At 38.3% G+C, this 23381-nt stretch overlaps 1 protein-coding gene across 2 annotated transcripts in view; it reads left to right on the forward strand.

Moving 5' to 3' along the window:
- gnaz (guanine nucleotide binding protein (G protein), alpha z polypeptide) overlaps positions 1–21928 on the forward strand; it is a 29117-nt gene extending 7189 nt beyond the window's left edge. The window contains exons 1-3 of one of the 2 annotated variants that reach the window (XM_044175201.1): positions 5914–6134; positions 7315–8656; positions 19570–21928. In XM_044175201.1, coding sequence (XP_044031136.1) covers positions 7934–8656; positions 19570–19914 — 1068 coding nt within the window. In that variant the 5' untranslated portion in view covers positions 5914–6134; positions 7315–7933 and the 3' untranslated portion in view covers positions 19915–21928. Of the gene's footprint in view, positions 1–5913; positions 6135–7314; positions 8657–19569 lie in introns of those variants that run through there. The other variant, XM_044175200.1, reaches the window with a different exon arrangement.
- Positions 21929–23381: the final 1453 nt, after the last annotated feature.

Here is a 23381-nt window from a genome sequence, read left to right on the forward strand (position 1 = left end):
CAGACTTGTAACATCTCTAGTACTCTTTCCAGTATCTCTAGAACAAATGACTGAAGACTGGCTCTACTCTGAGGCAGTAGGCCTAAAAAGATTGGAGTTGGGATAAATGAGAGCACACAAATAATAGAGCATGATTAAATAGTATACTCATACAGAAAACTGAAGATTGGGTTATATAACTGCTTGTATTGCTCCTAGTTAATTTGTCAATGGTGCTGTCTGTAAAACAAAAAAAATCCAAAAAAACCAAAAGATTATTTCAATATATTTTTCTTATTTCAGATTTAAAGTTTCCCCCTTAAGCTTAGAGTCAAATGAGAAGTAAATGTTTTTAAAAACAAATGCAGCCCTTGAAAAAGTTGCTACACGTCATGTGCAGAAATATGTGGCTGAAGTATTACAGACTTCTTAAATCTTAAGTTGACACAGCTGATCTTCAGATCCTTATATTTCAGAATCTGTCAGCTAGATTTATACATTTCCCCACTATCAACATAGGAAAAACAGTCAACTTAAAATCAATGAATTTTGTTGTTCTATGGTCATTTTAGAGGCTGTACTTTGTTCCTACTCTTTTTAAATATGTGTATATCCAAAAATGTGTTGCTTTTAACACAAAATGTATCCTGTACACATAAACATATAGTAGGTATATGGTAATATGATAGCATATATTTTAAAGGACAATGTGTAAGTGGCTATAATTATTTAACATGACTGTCCACATAATGTTCACATACAAACTATAAACACTTTACATATTACAACATACAATATGATTCCAACAGATTTCTTTCATATGGGTATGTACCTCGCTCAAACATTTTCTAGGCATCTCAAGCCAGACTAGCTTAAAGTGAGTTTGGGCTTTGCAGGTGAATCTAATATTGGTTACCTTTGTTCATTCAGTAATAAAGAAACAAAGCAATAAAGAATACATTCTTCCAAAATATGCAAATTGCACATTGGAAGTCAAGGGAATATTTACGGTTACAGTGCTTTATTGAAAAGGCAAGAGCTGCTAGAAAATATCTGCTGCTGATTAAATTTTTAAAAACCTTCAGCAATTACAGCCTTACAGATTACGATTGCTTTGTCAATGACCAACCAAGCAGTACTAATATATATCAACATTCAATATTTTAGCCTCACACTTATTATTTTGTGATTTTTTTTTGTAGGTGGCACCCTGAAATGAAACTTTAGGCTGTTCTTTCCAAAGTAGTGCGGTTCTTCTGTTTACTGTTTTTGCAGTTGCATATGATATTCTGATAGTGTGTGTTTCAACTATCAACAGTGTCACTACCAGAGTTTAAAATTCTCATCCCTTTCAAAGAAATGCTAAGGTCCATGGAAAATTCACTAAACCTTCAGCAGGTGTGTAGTGCCGGTGCTCTGCTGTAGCTCAGTAACATCAACACACCTCCAGATGATCTACACAAACCGGTGAATGTCACCCTGACCTCCACCTATAGGGCCAACAGCCTTATTCAAGTGTGCCACAGTGCATTTTTATCATATTATTTAATTTCATCATGATGAAAATCAATAGTCATGATGTTTCTCTTCCCTGGTACATTTCAAATATCTGCCCTGTGTGGAAAAAATGCCAGCAATCATGTCTATCTGAAAGAGGATTAGTTGGCCCCAACATCCGTTTACCAGATTTTCTGTTATATATGCCTTCATTTGGGAATTAAAGCTTTGCATATATTCCTTTTTGTCCTTTCAACTCAAAACAACTCTCAACTATTGGTCAAATTCCCTTTTTTGACTTCTGTAAAACTCTGTCAGCTCTGTCCACATCAGTCTTATGTGTGACCTTGTGGTGACTAAGCTGTTGAAGACAACAGTAGTAGTGGAAAGCATGTCTATTGATCGCCACAGATTTTCTCTCTAATGCAGTGCTTATAAAGAGGCCTTATTAGAGGCCTTCTCTGCTCAGCCAGGCAACTTTTCTGTTTCAGGAATCACATAAGGCTGTTTTTTAAAATCTGCTGATTTCTATACACCTCTTAGTCTATCCCAGCACAGTTTGTATTTGATCTAAAGAGCTTTTATACAATTTTGAAAACAAAGACTATGAATCCAGAACTGAAAAATCGCATGTAATTGGTCTTGACAGCCACCACAGAGTTCATAAATATCCGGCACGGCCCAAAGGTTTGATCACAGTTTCACTCTAACTGCTTAATCTTGATACAATAGGACTTAGTACAGATCTGGGGATTAGCTACTGTTTCACTCCTGGGGTTTCAGATATTATTGTAAAAATCACTCTGCTAGATTCCAGTAAGACTCTGACACTGTATATGGACACTGACCAGACAGCCTTAAGTCTTTCAAAAACCTCTTTTTGTCAGGCAGCCAGGGGAAAGCTAGTCAGGAAGCGCTAAAACAATACCAAACAGCTGCCTTTGGATGAGAAAGCATGAGCATGGTGCAGCTGATCGTAAGGCATGTGAGCTGTTTTATTTTCTGTGTGCATGTACTGAATGTTAGTTTGCTGGAGGGACTCTAACTGCTGGGATGCTTCTTTATGTTATTCCAACATCCATGTTACAGAGACAGATAACACCGCACTTTATATTAGTATTTATATAATAACACGTTTACTACACAATCCAAGGCCTATTGTGAAAATGCATTAATGATGGAGGCACACAAAGTTCTGTAAATCTGGTAATCCATAGGGCATATGGATATGAATTAACGCACAGTCATCAGAGTCACATTTCCTTAGCACCATACTGTTCTGAATAGTCAGTGTTAAATTGGCCATACATGTGCCTTTCTGTATAATCCTAATGAGAATACTGACTGTAACAGCAGCATTATTATCACTTTCCCAACACAAGTGCCAGTCCCCAGGTTGCTGTTCAAAAGGCCTTGGCCTGCTTGGCTGTGATGAATGGGCTATTTCTATGGAATGTCATTTAAATCAATAATAAATAAATACATAGATAAATAAATATGCCTATGAAATAAATAAATATGGCTTTGAAATAAATCCTTAAATAAATAAATGAGGCAATAAATATATAAATAAATGTAAATATTTATTTATTCATTTATTTCCCAGCTTTTTGTATTTCCATCTGTTATATTTAAATGAATGGGGCGTGGTTATCTCTCAGATTCAGATTCCTGGCACCCCTGGCATCCTATTCTGCGCCAGCTCTCTGTGATTTATGGCGTTTCCTTTGAAAAACCTTTTTTAAGTAAAAACCTATTTATTTATTTATTAAACTTTATTGACTCATTTATATATTTATATTTACATTTATTTATATATATATTGCCTCTTTTATTTATTTCAGGATTCATTTCATAGCCATATTTATTTATTTCACAGGCATATTTATTTATGTATTTATTTAATATTGACTTAAATGGCATTCCATAATTTTCTTGCTTTGGTTACTGGTTACTGGTTAAGTGGTTTATGAATGGGAAACATGAAGACGACAGTTGTTTATGACTGACAAAGGTTGTGAAGTGCAGTATTCTTCCTGCTGCCTGTCCACAGCAGGTTTATTCTCACTGGAACACCTCATCCGATCCCTCTTGAAATGCAAGCCTGCTGACCACAGCACTAACACACACCTGCATGCCTCATTCATAAACCATTACCAAGATGACTAAAAGTGCACCTGTGCCTTTCACCTTTCTTTTACCATCACACACTTTTGCTTTTCATTCATAAAAATAATACATTTTCTGCATTTGATCTTCCCAATCTCTGACACACCTAAGCACAAGCAGGACTCTCATTTGGACTCACATTTGTCAGTCTCATACCACTGCGCCAGAGCATCACCTGCATTCATACAGCATGTGGTTTAATTTAAACTCACGTGTCTTCAGTAGCACTGTGAGATTAATTTCACACTAACACATAATGGATTTAACATGCTTGTGTAGCTCTTTAAAACAGCTGCTATGAGATACAATTAAATGTTCTATATATGCTTAACAATGGCTGTACTGATCTGGAACACCAAGTTCATTGTCACCATTTACCAGGCTCACTGAGCCTGCAAATAGATGAGGGTCCAGACAGTCCAAACTGGCATGGCATCTGTAGATACTGTATAATGCATTTTTCTTTAAGCAAATTTTGTGTCTGAACAATGAGCCTCTGATGGATTAAAATCACCTCTCAATCTAATGTGACTGACCCCAATTTTAATAGCATTTTTGTGGACTCAACAACCGCAGCAGGAATGTAGAGACCGTTATACAACAGACACACTCTGTGACTACAGGTACTCATCTCTAATAAAGGGCGTCATTGTAATTATTTGCAGCATGGTAAATTAATAATAGGAGTTAAGCACCTGGGAGAGTGATGAAGGGAGAGCTGATGGGCCGTGTGCAGCAGGAGCTGTGAAGGAAAGGCAGGAGAGTGACTGGACTCGGTCTCATCTTGGCTATCACATTACCTTAGCCCTCATGATACATCGAGTGACACGCCTCTTCTTCGTACCAGAGGCGAGTGTGTGATGGCACAGTCCTCATAACACTCTTTTTTGGATGATGGTTTGACATATATGAGGACAGATATGAGTTACCAGAGGAGGTGAGCCTGGAAATGTATCCTTATTAAGTAAAGATGATGAAACTGCAGGCATCATGTGGAATCCTGCCACAGAGATGGTATTTTATTGGACTTGCATAGTTTGCATTGTTTGTTGTTGCTTACATTCAGAGCTATTTCAACTTTAAATTAGACTATGTAATTTGTTACAAAGAGTAAGCATGTTTTCTTCCTGTAGGTGCTTTCTTAATTAATTTTTGTTTATTTTTTGCTAAAATTTTTGAGTTCCAGGCATTTCATTCCGCTGTGTTATGCTCTAGTTATTAGGGTGTAGGCAAGCAACATACCATGTTTTCTTCTATGCAATGTAATAGCATGAGGAATATTATTAATTAGGGTTGACAGATAAATCGGATTTTCATCGTCATCAGAAATGCAAGTGCTGCATATTTCTGAAATAGCAAATTGAAAAGACTTCACACACAGTTTTAATGTGTTTCATGGGCTCTCAAAATCAGTCATGTGCATTAACTGGTTTGGCTGGCTATGCCTTTTTCAGAGGGTAGTCAGGTGCCTGGAGCCAGGAAACACTGCTCTCCACTCTGTTTGTGTTGTGATGCTTTGTTATGGCTTTGTTCTGCTCTGTTTGTCCTCTCAGTCATTTGAAGAGTGGACCTCACTCACTGAGCTCTGAGAAATGCTCTCTCTCTCTCCTCCCTCTCTCTATGTGACAGGTCTGCAGAGTATAGTTTCGCCAAACAAAACTAGGCCACAGTATGATTTCACATTTGTTGCTCAGCCAATAGCATGCAGCCTGTTTCAATGTGCATCTAATTTATCACAGAATCCCACAGCCTTTCACTGCTCCAAATTTGTTTTTGCTTTAAATCTATTGCATACTATGAGACTTATTTATTATTAGTATTTTATTTGAATTCATGTCCCCAAACTTATTAGAATTCAGTATTTGTTTTATTAAAAAGCACTGCCTCCTGAACAGCTACTATATCAAAAGAGGGGCAGAATAAAACCAAATATTCCCAGAAGTATATATGTATTTTTCTGAATCTTAAGGATAACAACACAGATGTCTGGGCAAGGAGAAGGGGCTTTACAGCGGTATGAAGGCATGAGAGGCACTTGCTGGCTTCAGCCTGTTATTTTACACTGTGATAGTAAATAAGCATTTTGACAGATGTCATTATGCTGAGCAGCTCAAAGTGTATGGCAGGCCAAAAAGAGGACAGTCAGAGCTGCTGTGTTGTAGTGTGAATAATGTGATGCTATTGGTTACAGGGAAACACATTTATCGTGTTAATCCTTCTTCAGTTTCCTTTCAAATAGTGGAGTTTGTTTTTCTCTGCCTGTTTCTATGCGTATGTTTGACCTTGATTGTGTATATAATGAGTCTGTGTGCGTGTGTGTATGTGTGCAGCGGTGTTAAATGGGTAGGCGTGGTCAGCTAAGATCTACTTTGGCTCAGAATCTATGGTAACACAGGACTGCAGACGGAGAGAGTTGGGGTGTGTGACTGTTGTTGCTGAAGAAGCAGTGTCCACAGAATAAGAGTAGCATGGCAATGGGAAGTATGCAGGTTAGTATGCATGTGACTGTATATGCGTTTATTGCCAATCAGTCAATTTCCATTTGATGAATAATGGTGGAGTATTCAATTTTATATTTTTTGTTAATTAAAGTAAATAGTCCAATTATTTTCTTTATTCTTCATTCTTTATTTTATTCCTCTTCTTTTATTAAAGTAATAGTTCAGCAGTTTGGGAAATAAACAAATTTGTTTCTTTCCAAGCTTGAAATAAGAAGATTGATGTCACTGTCATGTCAGTGTGTTAAGTGTGGAGCTAGAACCAGGAGGCAATTAGCTTAGTTTAGCATAAACACTGGTAGCAGCAGCAAACAGCAAGCCTGGCTCTCTCCAAAGTTAAAAAATACACTTATGAGCACCTCCAAAGTTCTCTGACTGACACATTATATCTTGTTTGTTTAATCTGTACAAGTGCAAAAACAATAAGTTTATCCACCCACCAAGCAGTTCTGTGCAGAGTGCTTCTGGTTATACCGTGGGTTGCTAGATTCGGTTGGTGAGCACATATTTTGGTATAGGTAAAACCATACATTGTCATTTTTACATATCTGTTTGTGTAAGGATTAAACATACAAGATACGTGTTAATTAGTGATTCACTAGCAAGGACCACACCATCAACAGATGCGTTTAAATGATTTATTAATGAAAACGAAAGATTGTCAGTGAAGCTTGAACTCTTGTACTTCTTCGGTCTGCGTTGTGGGGAAGCTTTGGTGGGGAATCTGCCATAGCACCCGGGAAAATAGGAGAAAGAAAGGGGTGGGAGGGAGAGGTGCAGAATACGAGAGCGAAAGAGTCGATGGGTTAGGTGGGTATTTATGGAAATGCCGGAAGTGGCATGATGTGGTCCTGTTCCTGAAACTCTGCTAAATAGCTCCAATTAATGTTGGTCGATGTGTTTTTGCCAATTAATGTTGGTCGATGTGTTTTTGCTAAGCTAGGCTAACTACCTCCTGGCTCCAGCTCCATACCTAACGCAGAGACATGAGAGTGGTTTTAATCTTCTCATCTCACTCTCCAAGTGGAAGCAAATAAGCATATTGTCCAAAATGTTGAACTATTCCTTTAACATATACTGTATGTTAATGATGGGTTGGAAAGTGATGAAATTGCTCTTCTTTGTCTTAAACATGCTATTCATGTCTCTTCTCTGTCTTATGTGTTGGCAGACTCGGAAGCCTTCAGTTGTCGGGGATATATCACACCACAGAAGAAGCAGAAAATATTTTATCAGGAAGATCAAGCAAAACAGACCAAATATTGAACTGAGGTGGATAGTTGCACAAGCCAAACAAGTGCGACGCACAACAATAGCCATGTGGGAGGAGAGTGAGGCAGTTTTGCTATTCGCACGCATCAAGCCCAAACACTTTCTTTACTGACATACTCTGAACGTTCCTCAGCCCTCCTCCCGAGCTTTTCCTCAGGGGGAGCTCCTGCTATGAACCCAAGCTCCCTTGGCTTCAGCAGGCAGTCCAACCTCAGTGCTAGGCACTGTGTGGGCATCCCACAAGTCTGGGTTCTGCCCACACAGGACTCACAGACTGCCCCTGAACAAAAAGAATGAAATACTTCTGAGTCACTCCTCTGTGTGGTGGCTCTCCTGTCTAGTGTTAAATTGGTCTGTTGTGAAGTTTTGTCTGCCTCTTCTCCAGGAAGTTCTTACCTTTAGTGAAAACCCTCTGCAACTCTTCCACCAGCCCCTTTTTGGTAACCACTTCGTTATAATTTGCTTTCCCATCAAGCAGCAGCACGAGTTCCTTTGTGCTCACCACGTGGTGGAGGACCATGGGATGCCGTCAGAGCTCGGAGGAGAAGGAAGCGGCGCGGCGCTCGCGGCGAATCGACCGCCACTTGCGCTCAGAGAGTCAGCGCCAGCGGCGTGAGATCAAGCTACTGTTGCTGGGCACCAGCAACTCGGGCAAGAGCACCATTGTCAAACAGATGAAGATCATCCACAGCGGAGGCTTTAACCTGGAGGCTTGCAAGGAGTACAAGCCCCTCATCCTGTACAATGCCATTGACTCGCTCACCCGCATCATCCGGGCCCTCACCACCCTCAAGATCGACTTTCACAATCCTGATCGCGCCTACGATGCTGTGCAGCTCTTTGCCCTCACAGGGCCGGCTGAGAGCAAGGGGGAGATCACTCCAGAGTTGCTGGGGGTCATGAAACGTCTGTGGGCTGACTCAGGGGTCCAGGAGTGCTTTCAACGATCCAATGAGTACCACTTAGAGGACAACACTGCCTACTACCTGAATGACCTGGACCGCATCTCTGCAGCTGAGTACATTCCTACTGTAGAGGACATCCTACGATCCCGGGACATGACCACCGGCATTGTGGAGAACAAGTTCACCTTCAAGGAGCTCACCTTCAAGATGGTAGATGTGGGTGGACAGCGTTCAGAGAGAAAGAAGTGGATCCATTGCTTTGAGGGCGTGACTGCAATCATTTTCTGTGTCGAGCTAAGTGGCTATGACCTCAAACTCTATGAGGACAACCAGACGGTAAGAAAAAAGAGCCCACATTTTCACTCACAGTAAATGTATGCACAAATACATTACATGGTTTCAAGAGGGATGAGGCAGATATCTACCCAATTAGCAGAAATTATACAAATACTCTCTCTTATTAAGTTTTTATACCATGTCTAAGAAGAGATGCAACCTTTACTTCTCACCATTGATAATTTAAGTGCCTTAAGTGAGACAGATAATACTTGACTGATAATAGGATATACTGCAAAGATTTTAGATAACAATAATCTTGGTATCTAGATTCTAGTCTAGTTGTTTTTCATATAGTGCATAAAGGCAAAATACTGTGGTGTCAATATTACCAAGCACGTAATATTTGAATAAAATGGTTTAACAGTTCCGAGAAGCAAAGGGAAAACAAGCCTGTTCTGCTGTGTCATTTCCTCTCTGTACATCCCCATCTTCAATACAACAACCATGCTGTGGTTACACAGATATACAGGGATTACATTCTTTCTTTTTTTCCCTACACATATTATTTGCTACAACATGCACAGAGTGTTAAAGTTCATTCTACTAAATTGACTATTTCATGGACCTTGAGTTGAACAGGTCTACAGGTATAGGATACAACTATGTAAAACTTTAACTCTATGCGAAAATAAAAATGTCTACTGAAATTAGGAGGTCAGAGGTTGCATGAATGATCTTTTCTGTTGGAGAGAAGACTACCTGATTTGGAGGTTTGCCACAGAAAGCCACAAACACTATCCTACCCTTTTTTGGTAGATATTCATTATGGCACAGACTAATTTGGATTTATTGCATTAATGTGCTGAGCAGCTACTCTACCAACCATATTTTTCCTTTTTTCATCAAGTTGTAACAGGCAAAAAGACATAATTGCAGAGGGAAATTTCCTAATATCGCCACAGAATATCCAGGACCACTCTACACCTTTTATTGTCATCCTAAATAATATTACTACATGCTGTAATTCCTCTACAGTTCATTCCGTTTTGTTTAATAAACAATTTGGAAAGCCTTATCCAGATTTTATGGTCCAATGTTCTTTGGCTGGGGGCATGAGTGGACTGATTTTGTAGAAATGGCTGAAATGGATTCACTTGCCTTAATGTGGTAGCAAAACTATTTTAAATCTGTCTGAATGAAGAGAGTGGCTTGTGTTCATTATCTCCTCTTCATGGTTGCGGAATTTGAATGATTAGCTATCCATAGCATATCCATCTTCTTATCTGAGTGTTTTGAATAGTTGGGTAGTTATTGCTTGTTTAACTGCCTTTTTGATAATGGAAGGTCAACAATAGATACTAATTTACTTTTTTAGTCTAGACCAACTATGGCGGGTCAGCTATTTTCTATTTCTTCACAGGCAAGATCACATATTTTTTCCTAAAGAGGCTCCAGTATCAATGTTTACCTTGATGTCTGTATACAGTCTCCACAAGAAATAACTTGACTACAGAGAAAACTTTGTCTTCCTGTAACTGAACTAGCCTGATAATTCATGGGTTACCTGGATAAAACAGGGTGTACACTGTGCCAGGTTGGAACATGAAATCAATTAGTTTTATAGGTTAAAAATAAAGTCTGAGGAGAAAAATGCAGTATGGTGTTAATTGAGTTCACAGAATAAAGTGTGAGGCTGTACCTGTGAGAATTAACAGATTGTGAAGACACTGTGTAGCAATGGGAGTTCAAAGGTGCTAGAAAAAACAACTTTTATTATTCTAAGAAAGGAGAGGAAGAAGAAAGCAATGGATCAAAAGTACCAGAAAGAAAGACATCCTGGAATTAGAGCAGCCATCTTGCTACAGAGCCTACGGGGATGAATACGATTTCTGCAAATACTGACATTTTCATGGTTGGTTTATGGTTGAATTATTGATTGCCTTTATAGTTTTATTTGTTTTAACACGAGGCTAAGCTAAAGATCTCTTTGAACATCCCAACAGGGTTTCTTCAGTTGGTTGATGGTAAACTTGTGATTTAGAAGTGCTGACATTAATGCTGGCTGTGATTTTCAGTGGCCAGACTGTGACATGCTATTTGTGAAATCCTTTCACAACTAGATTGTCTGTGTGTTTGTGTTGCATTAGCAGAGAAACCTACGAGACATCAACTGAACGAGTCCAAACGGTACATCTTGTACATTTTAGTTTTAGATGTACTTCAAAGTATTTTAGATATGCCATTGTTGTCTGTATGTTGTTGCTACTGCTGGAGTGTCCATGCATTTTCTAAACAACTGATAAGAATACCATGAATGAATCTAGTGATGGCCTTTCTTGCATGGGTACTGTGGAAGGCTAGTTTGTTAGCCATATTCATATGCGAGCCATTGTACTGTGACTATACTGTGAGACCAAAAACAAAGCAAATAGCATACCATTGGTAAGCAATAATGTCAATCATCTGTGGCTCTGCACAAGAGACAGCAGCATACAGCCATGGTTATGGCCCTGCGTAGTTGCTCAAACCGATAAATCGGTTGGGCTCTACTTAGTAACCGCCATTTTCTCCAAGTATAGTTATATTTAGATACAATATTTAATGGATGAATAGAAAATACATGCAGCAGAAATGTGCAGAAGTGTTTCAGGATGCAATTAAATTATGACCTACAGATATGATATACTCACATGTATTTTAAACTGAACATCACACTTGTATTTAGTCTGATGCAATCACACCACAGCGATGCTGAATACATTTGTAAATTTGAACTCGTCAGTGACAAAGTACTCATAATGAGTACATGGAAGCACTTGACTTATCTCATGGCTGAGATGTTGCAGTCATTTGTGGTACAATGTAGGCTGAACATTTATACAAAAGCCTTATGCAGATTCGTGAAAGAGAGGCTGTACTAGCATACAAACCACATAATGGTAGCCATACAGGACATCAGGCCACACCCTCATAAATCTACAGGACCATAAGGAAAACAGCATAACGTAGCAGCAATTAAAAATGTCACATTCACTGTACACCTAATCTAAATGTTACTGGATTGAGTGCAGGTATGTCGCTGTAGTTCTTTTGACATCTACAGAAAGCTCCACAGTGAATTCCTACATCTTGGAGTCACCCGTTTCGATAATCACTGTCAGCTGACACAACACTGCTGAACAGCTGTTACCTGACATATAGTCTAGCCTCTACATGCTCCATACATCTGCAATGTGAGAAAGAGGAGAGTGTTTGTATCTGTGTCCTGTACGTGTCTCTGGTCACAAATTTTACATGATATACTAGCTATTATATCAACAGTGAACCCCAATTTTGTTTCTGTTAAGTTGGTTTAAGCATCAGTTATGATTAAGGTTAGATACTCCATGGAATGCAGGTCAGTACAATGTGATGGTAAAGGATTGGGTCATTAACCCTTGGGTCATTTTTTACAGTGTTGTCAAGCTTCAACATTCCCAGAGTCAGCACAACCTCAGATAATGATCTATATCAATAAAGATTTCTATTCACTATAATAGGGGGTATTAGCCCATAAAACAAAAAAAACCCCAACATTTTTTAAAACTTATTTTATTGATAACAGCACTGAAAACCATAATAACAAAATAAATATCCCTAAATATGATATGCATCATGGCAGTTCCTGTCCACAATCACCCACAGGGGCATCTGGCATACCTTGCACCAGAATGGGGTATTCTTCCTGGTCCTGGCGGGTTGGTCAGGGGTGAAACGGCCTTCCTCTTTCCTCCTTCCACTCTGTTGGTGGCCAACTTGTCAGCATCCACACTATTAAATATGAAAATAAATAAATAAAACTACTATTTCACTGGGTAATAATGATTACTCAAAGCCTTGTTCAACACACACTTTCTCAGTGGCCTAACCCTTCTCCCCCCATCAAACACACCTTCTGGAGGGTTTGAAATGACTAAAATAATAATAATAATAATAAAAGGCTAAGTTTATTTATATCTATATACTGTAAATAGTTTATGGTAGTATTTGGTTTATTTCGAATACTATTTACATCCATCCTATGCTATTCTACTGTAATAGTCTGTTTATTTTACATACTATACATTTACTTTACCATGCTATAATGATCAGTATTGCTTACAGTGAAAACACACACGCACACACATCAGATTCTGTAGGTCTGTGTGCATTACAGCGCAAATGCTGTCCTAGTGTGCAAAAACAATATATCTGCAATCCAAAATTACATTTCCCTACTCTGTAGCCTACATAATACATCACAATGTATTTATTTCATAATAGCATTACTTACTTGTCCTTGTAAGGATTTACACATCGGCGAAAATCCTCTCATCCTCTGAATAGCACGACTCGGGTGCAGACTTGTTGTTGTCACTGTCTTTGACATCTCCTTGAAAAATAATCTCCAACGCGTCAGCTGCACTTATGTCTTTTTTGTCATGTGTTTGTATCTTTGTATCTGTCTATATCTCTTTGTTTCTGTACAAACTTTTCCTCTCTGGTTTGCTCCTCCTGTCCCATTACGATACACACAACACAGCCATGCCTCTGAATCAGACATACCGATTGGCTGTGACATCATCCACTCTAGCCAATAGAAGTGTCCGATTCAGACATGTGACTCTTACATCACCAACAAAGATGGTGGATGAGAAATGATCGCTATACACAAAGAAAGAATGAGCAAAGCGCTGGGCAGAGGGTGAGATTATCCACATTTTTTACAACTTTTCATATTACTTTTACTAGCAGAAGTAAATTACTCACATGCACAAGCGCAGGGGCTACCCGGTCAGCTGAATTTCTGTACTTTAACAGGAAAAAAACAGTCTTTAGCTCAAGCCGTTGAGGAGTAATGACGCTCTAAAGACAACATGATATTTGGGAGCGTATACACCGCCTGTGGGTTTCAGCTGACCCTGATTCGGGTATAAAGAAAGAATTATACTGACAAGCTATTGAAGTATAGAAAATAAAAGAAAAATACAACAGATTAGGAAATATCCCTTTAGAATAAACAAACCAATATACAATACCTACAAATGAGATACTTAGATACAAATATATCCTGAGGAATTTTACCAAGTTACAGTAGCCTACATTACGAACATGTCAAAATGCTGAAGCCATCTGTATGTTAGGCAGAAAAAACATGCTTCTAACACACTAATAGTTATGATAATAGCAAAAAAACATGTCAGCTAGCATGCTCAAAGCACAGACAATGTAACAAGTGAACATATTTCAATCTACTGGAAAACAGTTACTGACAATTGACTGGAGCAAGAAAGCTTCTACTAAACGCAGAATATTAGGCAGACTGATCTCAGGGGAAATGTGTACATATTTAAAAAAAAAATGGTTTCCATCTGTTTAGTCAGCTTGTACAAAAAGGAGATGACTGTGCAGGCTCAACATGACCACATCCTTCCCTTAACCTTTTGCAAGATAATTTTGGGCGAACCTTTAACAAATTAACCTAACCTGAACTTGACTTAAAAAACAGCTGGGACAATATTAGAAGGCACTGTGAAAGCATGACCTGTGTCACATGTATTGGTTTAAATGTTGAATACATTTGCACTAAAGCTGTTGTACATATACTGATTGCTAATTAATAGCTCTTTTGCAATAAAAACAATGTGTTATATTTTTAATGCCAATTCCTGTATTTTTAAGGGAAGCTGTAATTTTAATTAGTTTTAACTGCCTTAGCAGTTTTTCCTCCAGGATCAATAATATTCACACTTTTGACTCAATGCAAAACGCTGACATCTGATTAAGAGACCTTCCTATCCCCATATAAGCCTAACATGAACCTGCCAGCAATCATATCTATGACCTTCTTTACCTTAGCACTAACACAACTGAGTCAATAAGTGCAATGTATTCTTTTTAATATATAGGCATGAACAGTTACTTTAATTAACTGAAATCAACAAATTAATTGATGTGAAATAAAACTTTGTTGAAACAATCATCAACTTTCTGGACCAGAGGTGACTCATCAATTTTAGTTCAAGTGCAACTCTGACTCTTCTATTTCATTGTCTAAGTTGCAAGGACTGAAACTCAGTCTCTGTGGAAATCTGCTATAATAATAGCATAATGCTTTGTTGATGAGCATGTTTGAAGAGAGGCTCCATGAATTATGTCTTATCTAATGGAAAAACAACAGGACTGATTATGGAAGTTGAATGGCACGGCCAAAGGTGGCAAAGCTCTGTGTTTGTCGAAAAATTCAGTCAGTCATACAACTGTCAATTTGAATTTTGAGACATTTGTTAGTTTTTATGTGCATGCGAATGCATGATGATCCGGTCTGCACAAAAGGTGTCGTTTTTATAATGATGGCTTGTTGTGTTCAGTGATCATCTTAGTGATCTTAACCTTCAAAGCTTTATACAATGTCACACAAGCAGAAAACAAACCAGACGTCAGACCAGATCCTCATGGTTCAGTTTCAATGCACCAGCTCACACAAGATAGAAAATACACCAGAATAATTACAGTACAACATTTACCCATCAACCCATTCCCTGATGTATTTTCCCTGTCCCATCCCTGTCTTCATAATGAATCGGTTGCCATGGTTACTGTTGCTTAGCAACAGGCCAGTCAAATGCTCCTAATCCTGTGCTGTTGACAGTGAGCTGTGACTAGGGTAGGGAGGATGAGAAGGGGAAAGGAGGGGAGGGGGAACAAACAGCAGCGCTGGAGAGAATAGATATGAGGTGTATATGTGCATGCATGTATTGTGTGCCTGCGCAAGTGTGGGTGCGGTATTATGAATGTGTAGTGCAGGTTTATATGCAACGGCTGAGGATGAGCAACTGCAGTGAATTCTGTGTCTATGTGAGGTGAAAATTAAAAGCCTAGATGTGAGGTTAGTGGTTGTTCAAGCTTGTGTTAGCCAAACATCAAGGCAGACACTGACTGCAGTGTCAGCTCTATTTCTCTTGTTTCAGTTATTAGTATTTTGATAATCTCTCGCAGAGGAATTAAGTGCCTATCACATGAAAGACTGAAAATGAATTACTGGTGTTTCATGCTTTTATGTCAAAGTTTGTCATGTGCACTTTTCCCTTCAAGCCACAGCAAAGATGACGTATGTGATCTGAATGTAAAATGACAGTTTCCCTGATCAGTGGCTTTAAATCACACCAACCTTCCCTTCAGAAACACAGAGGTAGGTGTCAGAACGATGTCTCAGAATGTATTGTCTTCAGGAATATTCACCCTCACTCAGCTACAGCATCTTAACCGCCTAATGAGTTATCAAAGGCATTACTATCATGTAATTCAATTGCTTCTTATGACATAATGGTGTTTTGAAAACGAGCTTTCCAGGAAACAGAATGAGACTGTTCAAGGAGGTTTCGATGTATCCCCTATACTTGCTAGCTATTGCACTACTAAATTGTAATAGCAAAAGCTTATTTATTGTATGTTTCCCAGATTCAATTTATCTTGTGTTATTGAAATGCACGAAAGATGACCTCCAGTCTGAAGGTTTAGTGCTAAACTATCCATTTTACATGTAGTATTAAGTTAGCTCACCCATAGTAGTCTCGCTTTATGCCTCATAATAGAACAAAGCTATTCTTTGTCATCATTTTAGGTTTGGCTGAGTGGATACAGAAATCAATATTGTATTATCCACATCATACTCTTATGCATTACAAAAGAATAAAGATACAGCAAAAGACAATTTTTATGAGTTTGAACAAGTTTACCTTCAGCTGAACATTATCTACAACATAAAATAAACAAATATACAAAATTGTTGGAAATACTTTATTGATTTAAATGTGGTTAGCTGATAATAAAAAATGTAATTTTGCAAGAATAATATTATGTACAATTGTAATGTGTTTGTCTGTTTGTGTGTTTGTTTTCAAATCTAAACCCAGCAGTGTTGCCCACAAAGTGTGCCCACAGTAACATTAGTAATAGAGACAATTAGTAATTAAACAGACAGGGAAAACAGAAAGGGAGCAGCCTAAATAATGTAATTTTCAGGTACAGCAGAAACACGGTGACAGAGAAAATGATCTTGGTAGATGGATAAGTGCAAAGCACCCCTTTTTGTAAGGCAGTGACATTTAAAATGAACCTTAATGAATTAAGAAGGGGTGGCTGCACACTTAAGTGATTTGTATTTATGGGAAACAAAGCAATGACACTGGGATGAACTTCCTCATTAATACTTAAGCTTAATTAAGGCATGGACTGGACTACTCTGACAGGAGGCGGTGAGGGGGAAAGCAGTGTGTGTGGGTACGTATATGTGTGTTTGCGTATCTGTGTATCAGTGGGTGTTTGAAGCGAAGGAAGGGGATCTGCATGCTTTAGTGCTCCTGGATGTTGCTCTCCCCCTCCTCCCACTCCCCATTAAGAAACTCTTACTGTACGAGCTCTGTAGTGGCCAGGTGAAGAGACTAGAGACTCCCGGGGCTCAGCTGGTTGTCTCCTGCCATGCTCTCTTAGCAGCTGGGCTCTTGTTTTGACACCCTGGAAAGAGGAGGCGTGAGGTCAAACAGTGTGACATGTCTTTGTGTGGTCTACAATGTTTAGGGGCCAGTCTTAGTCCCACATACTTAAACAGAAAGAAGAGCTTATAGTTTATGTTTCAATCTGAACGGCTAAATGTGAGAGAATGGGAGCAAAAAGGAAGACATATGGATGAAAAAGGAGCAGTTTTAACTAGGGTTGCACGATATGGTAAAAAAAAATCATATTGCGATTGTTTTAACAGATTTTGCAATATGATTCACAATTAATGGGAATAATCATTTTTGGATCACAATTTTCATTTTCACTGAAAAAACTAGTGAACTTATGATGATGTGACATTTGTTGGGGTCTGTATCAAACAAACATGTTTTCTCACATCTGGAGAACAACATTTGTAGGCCAGGGCATCTCTGCAGCGCTACAGTACTTCATTTTAATGCTGTTTTGTTACACATTTCACCTTTATCAAAAAATTACAGCTTCTGCAATTTGGATATTGCACTTGGCCATATTACAATTTCGATAATATTTCGATTAATTGAGCAGCCCTAGTTTTAACCCTTCAGTGCACAACTGGGGTCAGCAACAGATTCTGCAGACACACTCTTATGCAATTTGTATTGAACAAAAGCTACATTCTTTTCATTCTTCCTGTGGTGTGTCATTTTAGTTGTTTAAACAATTATCTCATTTATTAGTAGGACAAAAAGTCTTTTGGATACTTTTTTACAGTATCTAGTGGTAAGTTTGCAGTAATTGTGGTTCAGCAGACCTCAATATATTTTCAGTGTGATTTTGGAAGCCTTTGTCCCTTCCACAGTTTTCCTTCAGGGATGTTTTTATTATGGGCTACTCTGTCAAATTTGACAGACTGCCTAGAAACTTTCTTCTCTTAAAAAGGGACCAACATAACCAAATAACATATTACTGGTTTGTTTTGCAACTAATATTTATTAAGGCAATATTTTTAAGTGAAACCATTTACGTTTTTCAATAATAATTAATTATAACGAGGCAGCTTTTGTGGACATAAATAATTCAACATGGTAATATAGTTGTTTTAACCTACAGTACATTAACAGCTGTAAAATGTTTTTTTTGGGGCTGCATATAAGATTTAAATGCAACTTTGATTTCTCATGACTGTAGCCCTTTCATCATTATCCAAAAATAGTGCACTTACACCACTGAATAATCAGAGTTTACTTTGAGTCTGCACTATGATTGACTAATCCTTCGTTGTTCCCCTCAATATCTTTTTTTCATGCTGTGCAGATCTTGTGATTTGCTCAGAGCATCCTGTTGTTTCTGTAACCTTTTAAACAGCAGTCTTCCTTCTGACAACCTCCGAGTCACAAGCTACTGGCCAGTCACCACATGCCAGCAGCTGCCATGAACAGATCAACTTTCTTTTTCTCTTATACATTCAACGTCACATGAGCACAAACTGTATGGAAGCACATGGATGCATACATGCACATAGACACTTATACACACAGATGCGCATAGACTTTTTCCTGTGCACCAAAACCAGCATATTTTACCATTCTGCAAATTAAATGTGGAAATTCGAAAATGTTGAATGGAATGGTTGAATTTCCATTTAATATCATTATTTTTTTTAAATGAAACTATTTTATTTATGGTACAGTGTTAAAGGTTGGATTTAATGTTGATACCAGTCACATTGTTCATATTTTTGTTTTTGTATCTTATGACTAACTGCAGGACATGGCAGACAGTGATTTTCATTATAGAGTTGAGAAATAAATGTATTAACTTAATTTTGAAGAAAAAAAAGTCACCTAATGTGGTTCTACTGGCTATAAATGATAATACACCAACATTTGGAAGACATTTATTATTAAGCTGTATTTATGAAGCTGAAGGCAGATGAAGAAAACAATATCATAGAACAAGACCAGTTATGGTGCACTGGAAAAGTCTCAGTGGCTGAGACTTAGAAGAGAAGGTTAGAACAGTCTGTCCTCTGTGTAAACAGCCTATCGGTCGACAAAGAAAAGAGAGTGGTGGTAAAAGAAGTAATCAGCGGTTTCAGAGGAGAATGTGAGAGTTCAAACTCAGGTCTTCATCTGTCTAAAGTCTCAAGTCTCTGTTGACATAACAGAGAAGCCGTACCTTTGGCTAAGCAAGTGGATATGTGTGACTTGTGCTGGATGACTTTAGATCTCCTCTTGTCTTCTCTTCATTTTCATCCTCAAATCTTGCCGTGACCTTACATGGTCTAATTTTCTCTCTAGGGTTTTGCCAAATCACATGATCCTGCTTGTGTGAATCAGGTCTGATTGTGTGATAAATTGGGCTGATTTGGGTCGTTGCTTCAAAACATACTACATTTTTCTTGCTGTGAAATCATTTCTTCATAGTCTGATCTTCTTTTTTATTTCCTTTCTCTTTCCACATCCACACAGAGCCGTATGGCAGAGAGCTTGCGCCTGTTTGACTCCATCTGTAACAACAACTGGTTCACCAACACTTCGCTCATCCTCTTCCTCAACAAGAAGGACCTGTTGGCTGAGAAGATCAAACGCATTCCTCTGACAGTGTGCTTCCCTGACTACAAAGGTCAGAACACCTATGAGGAGGCAGCTGTCTATGTGCAACGGCAGTTTGAGGACCTCAACCGCAACAAGGAGACCAAGGAGATCTATTCGCACTTCACCTGTGCCACTGACACCAGCAACATCCAGTTTGTGTTCGATGCTGTCACGGACGTGATCATCCAGAATAATCTCAAGTACATTGGGCTGTGCTAGGACCTGGCGCTGGGTGGGGTGGGGGTGGGGGGTGGATAAAGCTAGTTTGCCCGCCATCAGGCTGGATAAACAAAAGGCATATCAGTCTGCCTGACAGTTTATCTATTTGAAGAGGTGCAACAGAGAACTGCAAAGGCAATGAGGTAGTAAGACAATACTGTTGATTCAGTGTTTCAAATGTTTCACTTGAAACAACAGAGCTGTTGGGCCATGGTCAAGATGGGATTTTTACCCAATGTGTTTGCACTGAATATGAGTATGCAGAGACACCCAAACACACACACACACACACACACACACACACACACTGACACACACACTGACACACATCCTTACGTTTGCTCACACATAAGATATTTGGATCAACAGTCAAGCACTTGTTTGACAAGGCAACACTGGCAATTTTACACAGCTACCAATACCTGCCTGCCAAACCTGAGGTAGTAGGTCTGTACTGGTGGCTTTCGGTTACTTTTGTCTCCTTTATTTTATTTGCCTGAGTCAATTAATGCTGCTTTACAAGAAGAATTTTGTCAGAATCAATCTTTTGGATTTTGGAACAATGGTAACCAGTGAGTGCACCTGATGAGACGTGGGGAGGGCCTTTATTTCTGAGGGTGAAAAAAATGTCAGTAGACATGATGTCACAGGGTTTCTGCCTAAAAGAGGAAACTGCCACAGTGTAAAGCTGAAGTAAAATACGTTTTCTACACACTATTTCTGTTTTGCCCCCTGGTCAACTCTCTAATGTTGTTCTTTTCCCCTCTTTCTTTTATTTTTTTTTTGTGCTTTAAAAAAAGAATATGTCTCGCAAACCTGCCTTTTATAGCAGGTCACTGACTTATAATATCCGGAGTGTTGTGCTCAGTAATGTCAAAAGTATTCTTTATGGCCACTCCCGTTTCCAGCAAGAGACAACAAAAACAGTGCCAAGATCAATTTGTAAATAAAACCAGATCCCATCCATTATGTAATTTTTTTGTTTTGTTTTGTTTTTATGGACAAATACATTAAAACATGCATGATTTTGTTACTTTGGGATACTAATATATTTTATTTGGGATTATGTTTCTCTTTTCTTAGGTTTAAATAATATATTCCCAAAAATATATATAAAAGTCAAACACTGTGTACGATTGTACAGTTGTCAGAGAGAAATCTATTGAAAAGAGCTATATCGATATAATAACGGTGATTATGAAGTTATGATGATGTTGATGATGAAAAAGATTACAATGATGATGATGATATTGGTGATGATGATTACAGTGATGACAAGGAAAATCTCACTACAAAGTTAGCATGAAAGGAGAAAGTGGATCAAAGGAGAATATGACTGTAGAAAAATATGGAAATGAAGAAGCAAACCATGAAAGTTCATTATCTAAATGGAAATTGTTAAACAGCCAGTCAGTATGATGTGTAAATATACTGTAAGGTACACTCTTTGTTCAAACAAATGAAAGTAAAGGTTGAGTTGGGATACTGTAAGAGAGTTAAAGAGAGAGCGAGAGAACGAGAAGGAGGAAAACCCCACTCCACTCCTCCTCTTACCCTTTCTTTTCTGTTCAGAGGGTGATGTGCAAACAACTCAGCTAAGGGCTTCAGGCTTAACTTTACAGGATGTCCACTTCAACAAAAGACAAAACAGTTATATAAAAGAAATATAAAAAGGACAATAACTATGAATAAAACAACTTATGCAAATTTTCATGGTGTAGTAAATGTGTTTTTGGGTGGTGGTTGTGTTAAAAGTGCTTTAAATGTGTTTGGGAGGGGGATGTTCATAGATGATGGACTGGTACTGGCCCTCGATGCCGCTGATCTTATTCTTTCATAATAATGTTGCATCAAATGCTTTGCACCTGGAATAGAAAGTACTGTCTGAAATCCTTGCTTTCACCCTCAGTGTCCAAAATCATGACATAAAGTGTTTGTCCTCGCCATACCATGTAGCTGCTGGCGCAAGAATAATTCAGACATTAAGTATGCAATTAAATTACTCCTGAATGAACTTGGCCTATGCGTGATGGGGTGACAGCGTACAGTGTCGTACAGATTCCACTCTAATTAGTGTAACCCCAGCTGATCCAACATGTCTGCTAATGGGTCTGTCAGAGTCCCCAAATAAAAGTTTTGTTTTGCAATTTTTAGTCTTTATAGAGTTAAATATCACACTTATCATACATATAAATTTCATTTAATTTAATGCAATATTTATACAGTTTTGGCAAACCTCAACCACTGCAGAAAAACTGAGAAATTGTTATGTAGAACACTAACATGACAAGTGTCTTCTGAAAGACATTATGCAAGACATGATACACTGGCAGTGATGAAACCTGTAACAGGATGATGGCCTGCTTGGTAGATACTTCATCCTGTTACAGGTTTCATCATTACTGGATTTTTGTTACGCTCATGTGGTGTGAGTGTTTTTCATGTTTAAACATTATTTGTAAGGCTTTCAGTATGTCAGACTGGGGCCATACATAAAACATTACAGCACTGTGTGGCTGATGTTTTTTTTATCTGAACTCTTATCTCTTTAGCTTAATTTACATCACTGTGTAAAAAAAAAAATGTTTTCAGGTTATGAGGGTGTTCTTTTGTGGATTGATTTAAGCAACAGTGGGAATTTGTTTGAGAGATGAACATAAATAAAATCCACTGTTGAGAAGGGTGAGGTCCGCTGAAATCATGCCTTGTGACTGTCATGTGGTTGGAGTTGGTGCCAACCATAAAACATGACTGAGTTACAGAATGGGAGAATAGCTGTTAAAAAAATCAAAGGAGGTATAGAAATGTTCTCTATTTATTTATTCGCATGAATCAGGAAGTAACTTGATATATAAAGTACAAATGGTAAACTGGTGGGGCCTGGGGTTTTCTCAGGACTGTTTCGTCACAAGGTGGTGCTAAGCAACTGATGTTGAAGTAATAGACTAGAAATTCACGGCCTGGGAAAAAGTGACATAGGAGTCACTTATTGACAGTCTAGTTACTCTAGTTACAGCAATACTAAGTAAATGCAGAAGTACAAATACTTACTAAATTATTTGGCCATTACTGAATGCTTAAATTCCTAATTTAAGCTTGGCAAAATTAAAATTAAACTGCTATAAGAAAGGTGAACCAAATAAAATTAAACATTCTGTAGCACATTATAAGACCAAAACTACTGTAATTGAACTCAAATGCCTCCAAGTCTTAGCATTTACTGTAGAAGATGTTTTATAAAAACCTATGGACAAAACATATTACATGTAAAGGAGCATTACACTGAAAACCAGCTGGGTTCCAGCTGAAAAGATGTGCAAGGTCATAGAAGGGAAAAGAGAGGACATCATCTAGACCAAACGCACACTGTGCACATAGAATTTAAATGTGTTCGACTGGAATACCATTAAAGTGTGGCATACATGGTCAAGCGCAATAAATGCAAAGAAGTTTGTATACTTGACACA

Source organism: Siniperca chuatsi, linkage group LG18 (assembly GCF_020085105.1).
Source record: "Siniperca chuatsi isolate FFG_IHB_CAS linkage group LG18, ASM2008510v1, whole genome shotgun sequence".
NCBI classification, from domain to species: domain Eukaryota; kingdom Metazoa; phylum Chordata; class Actinopteri; order Centrarchiformes; family Sinipercidae; genus Siniperca; species Siniperca chuatsi.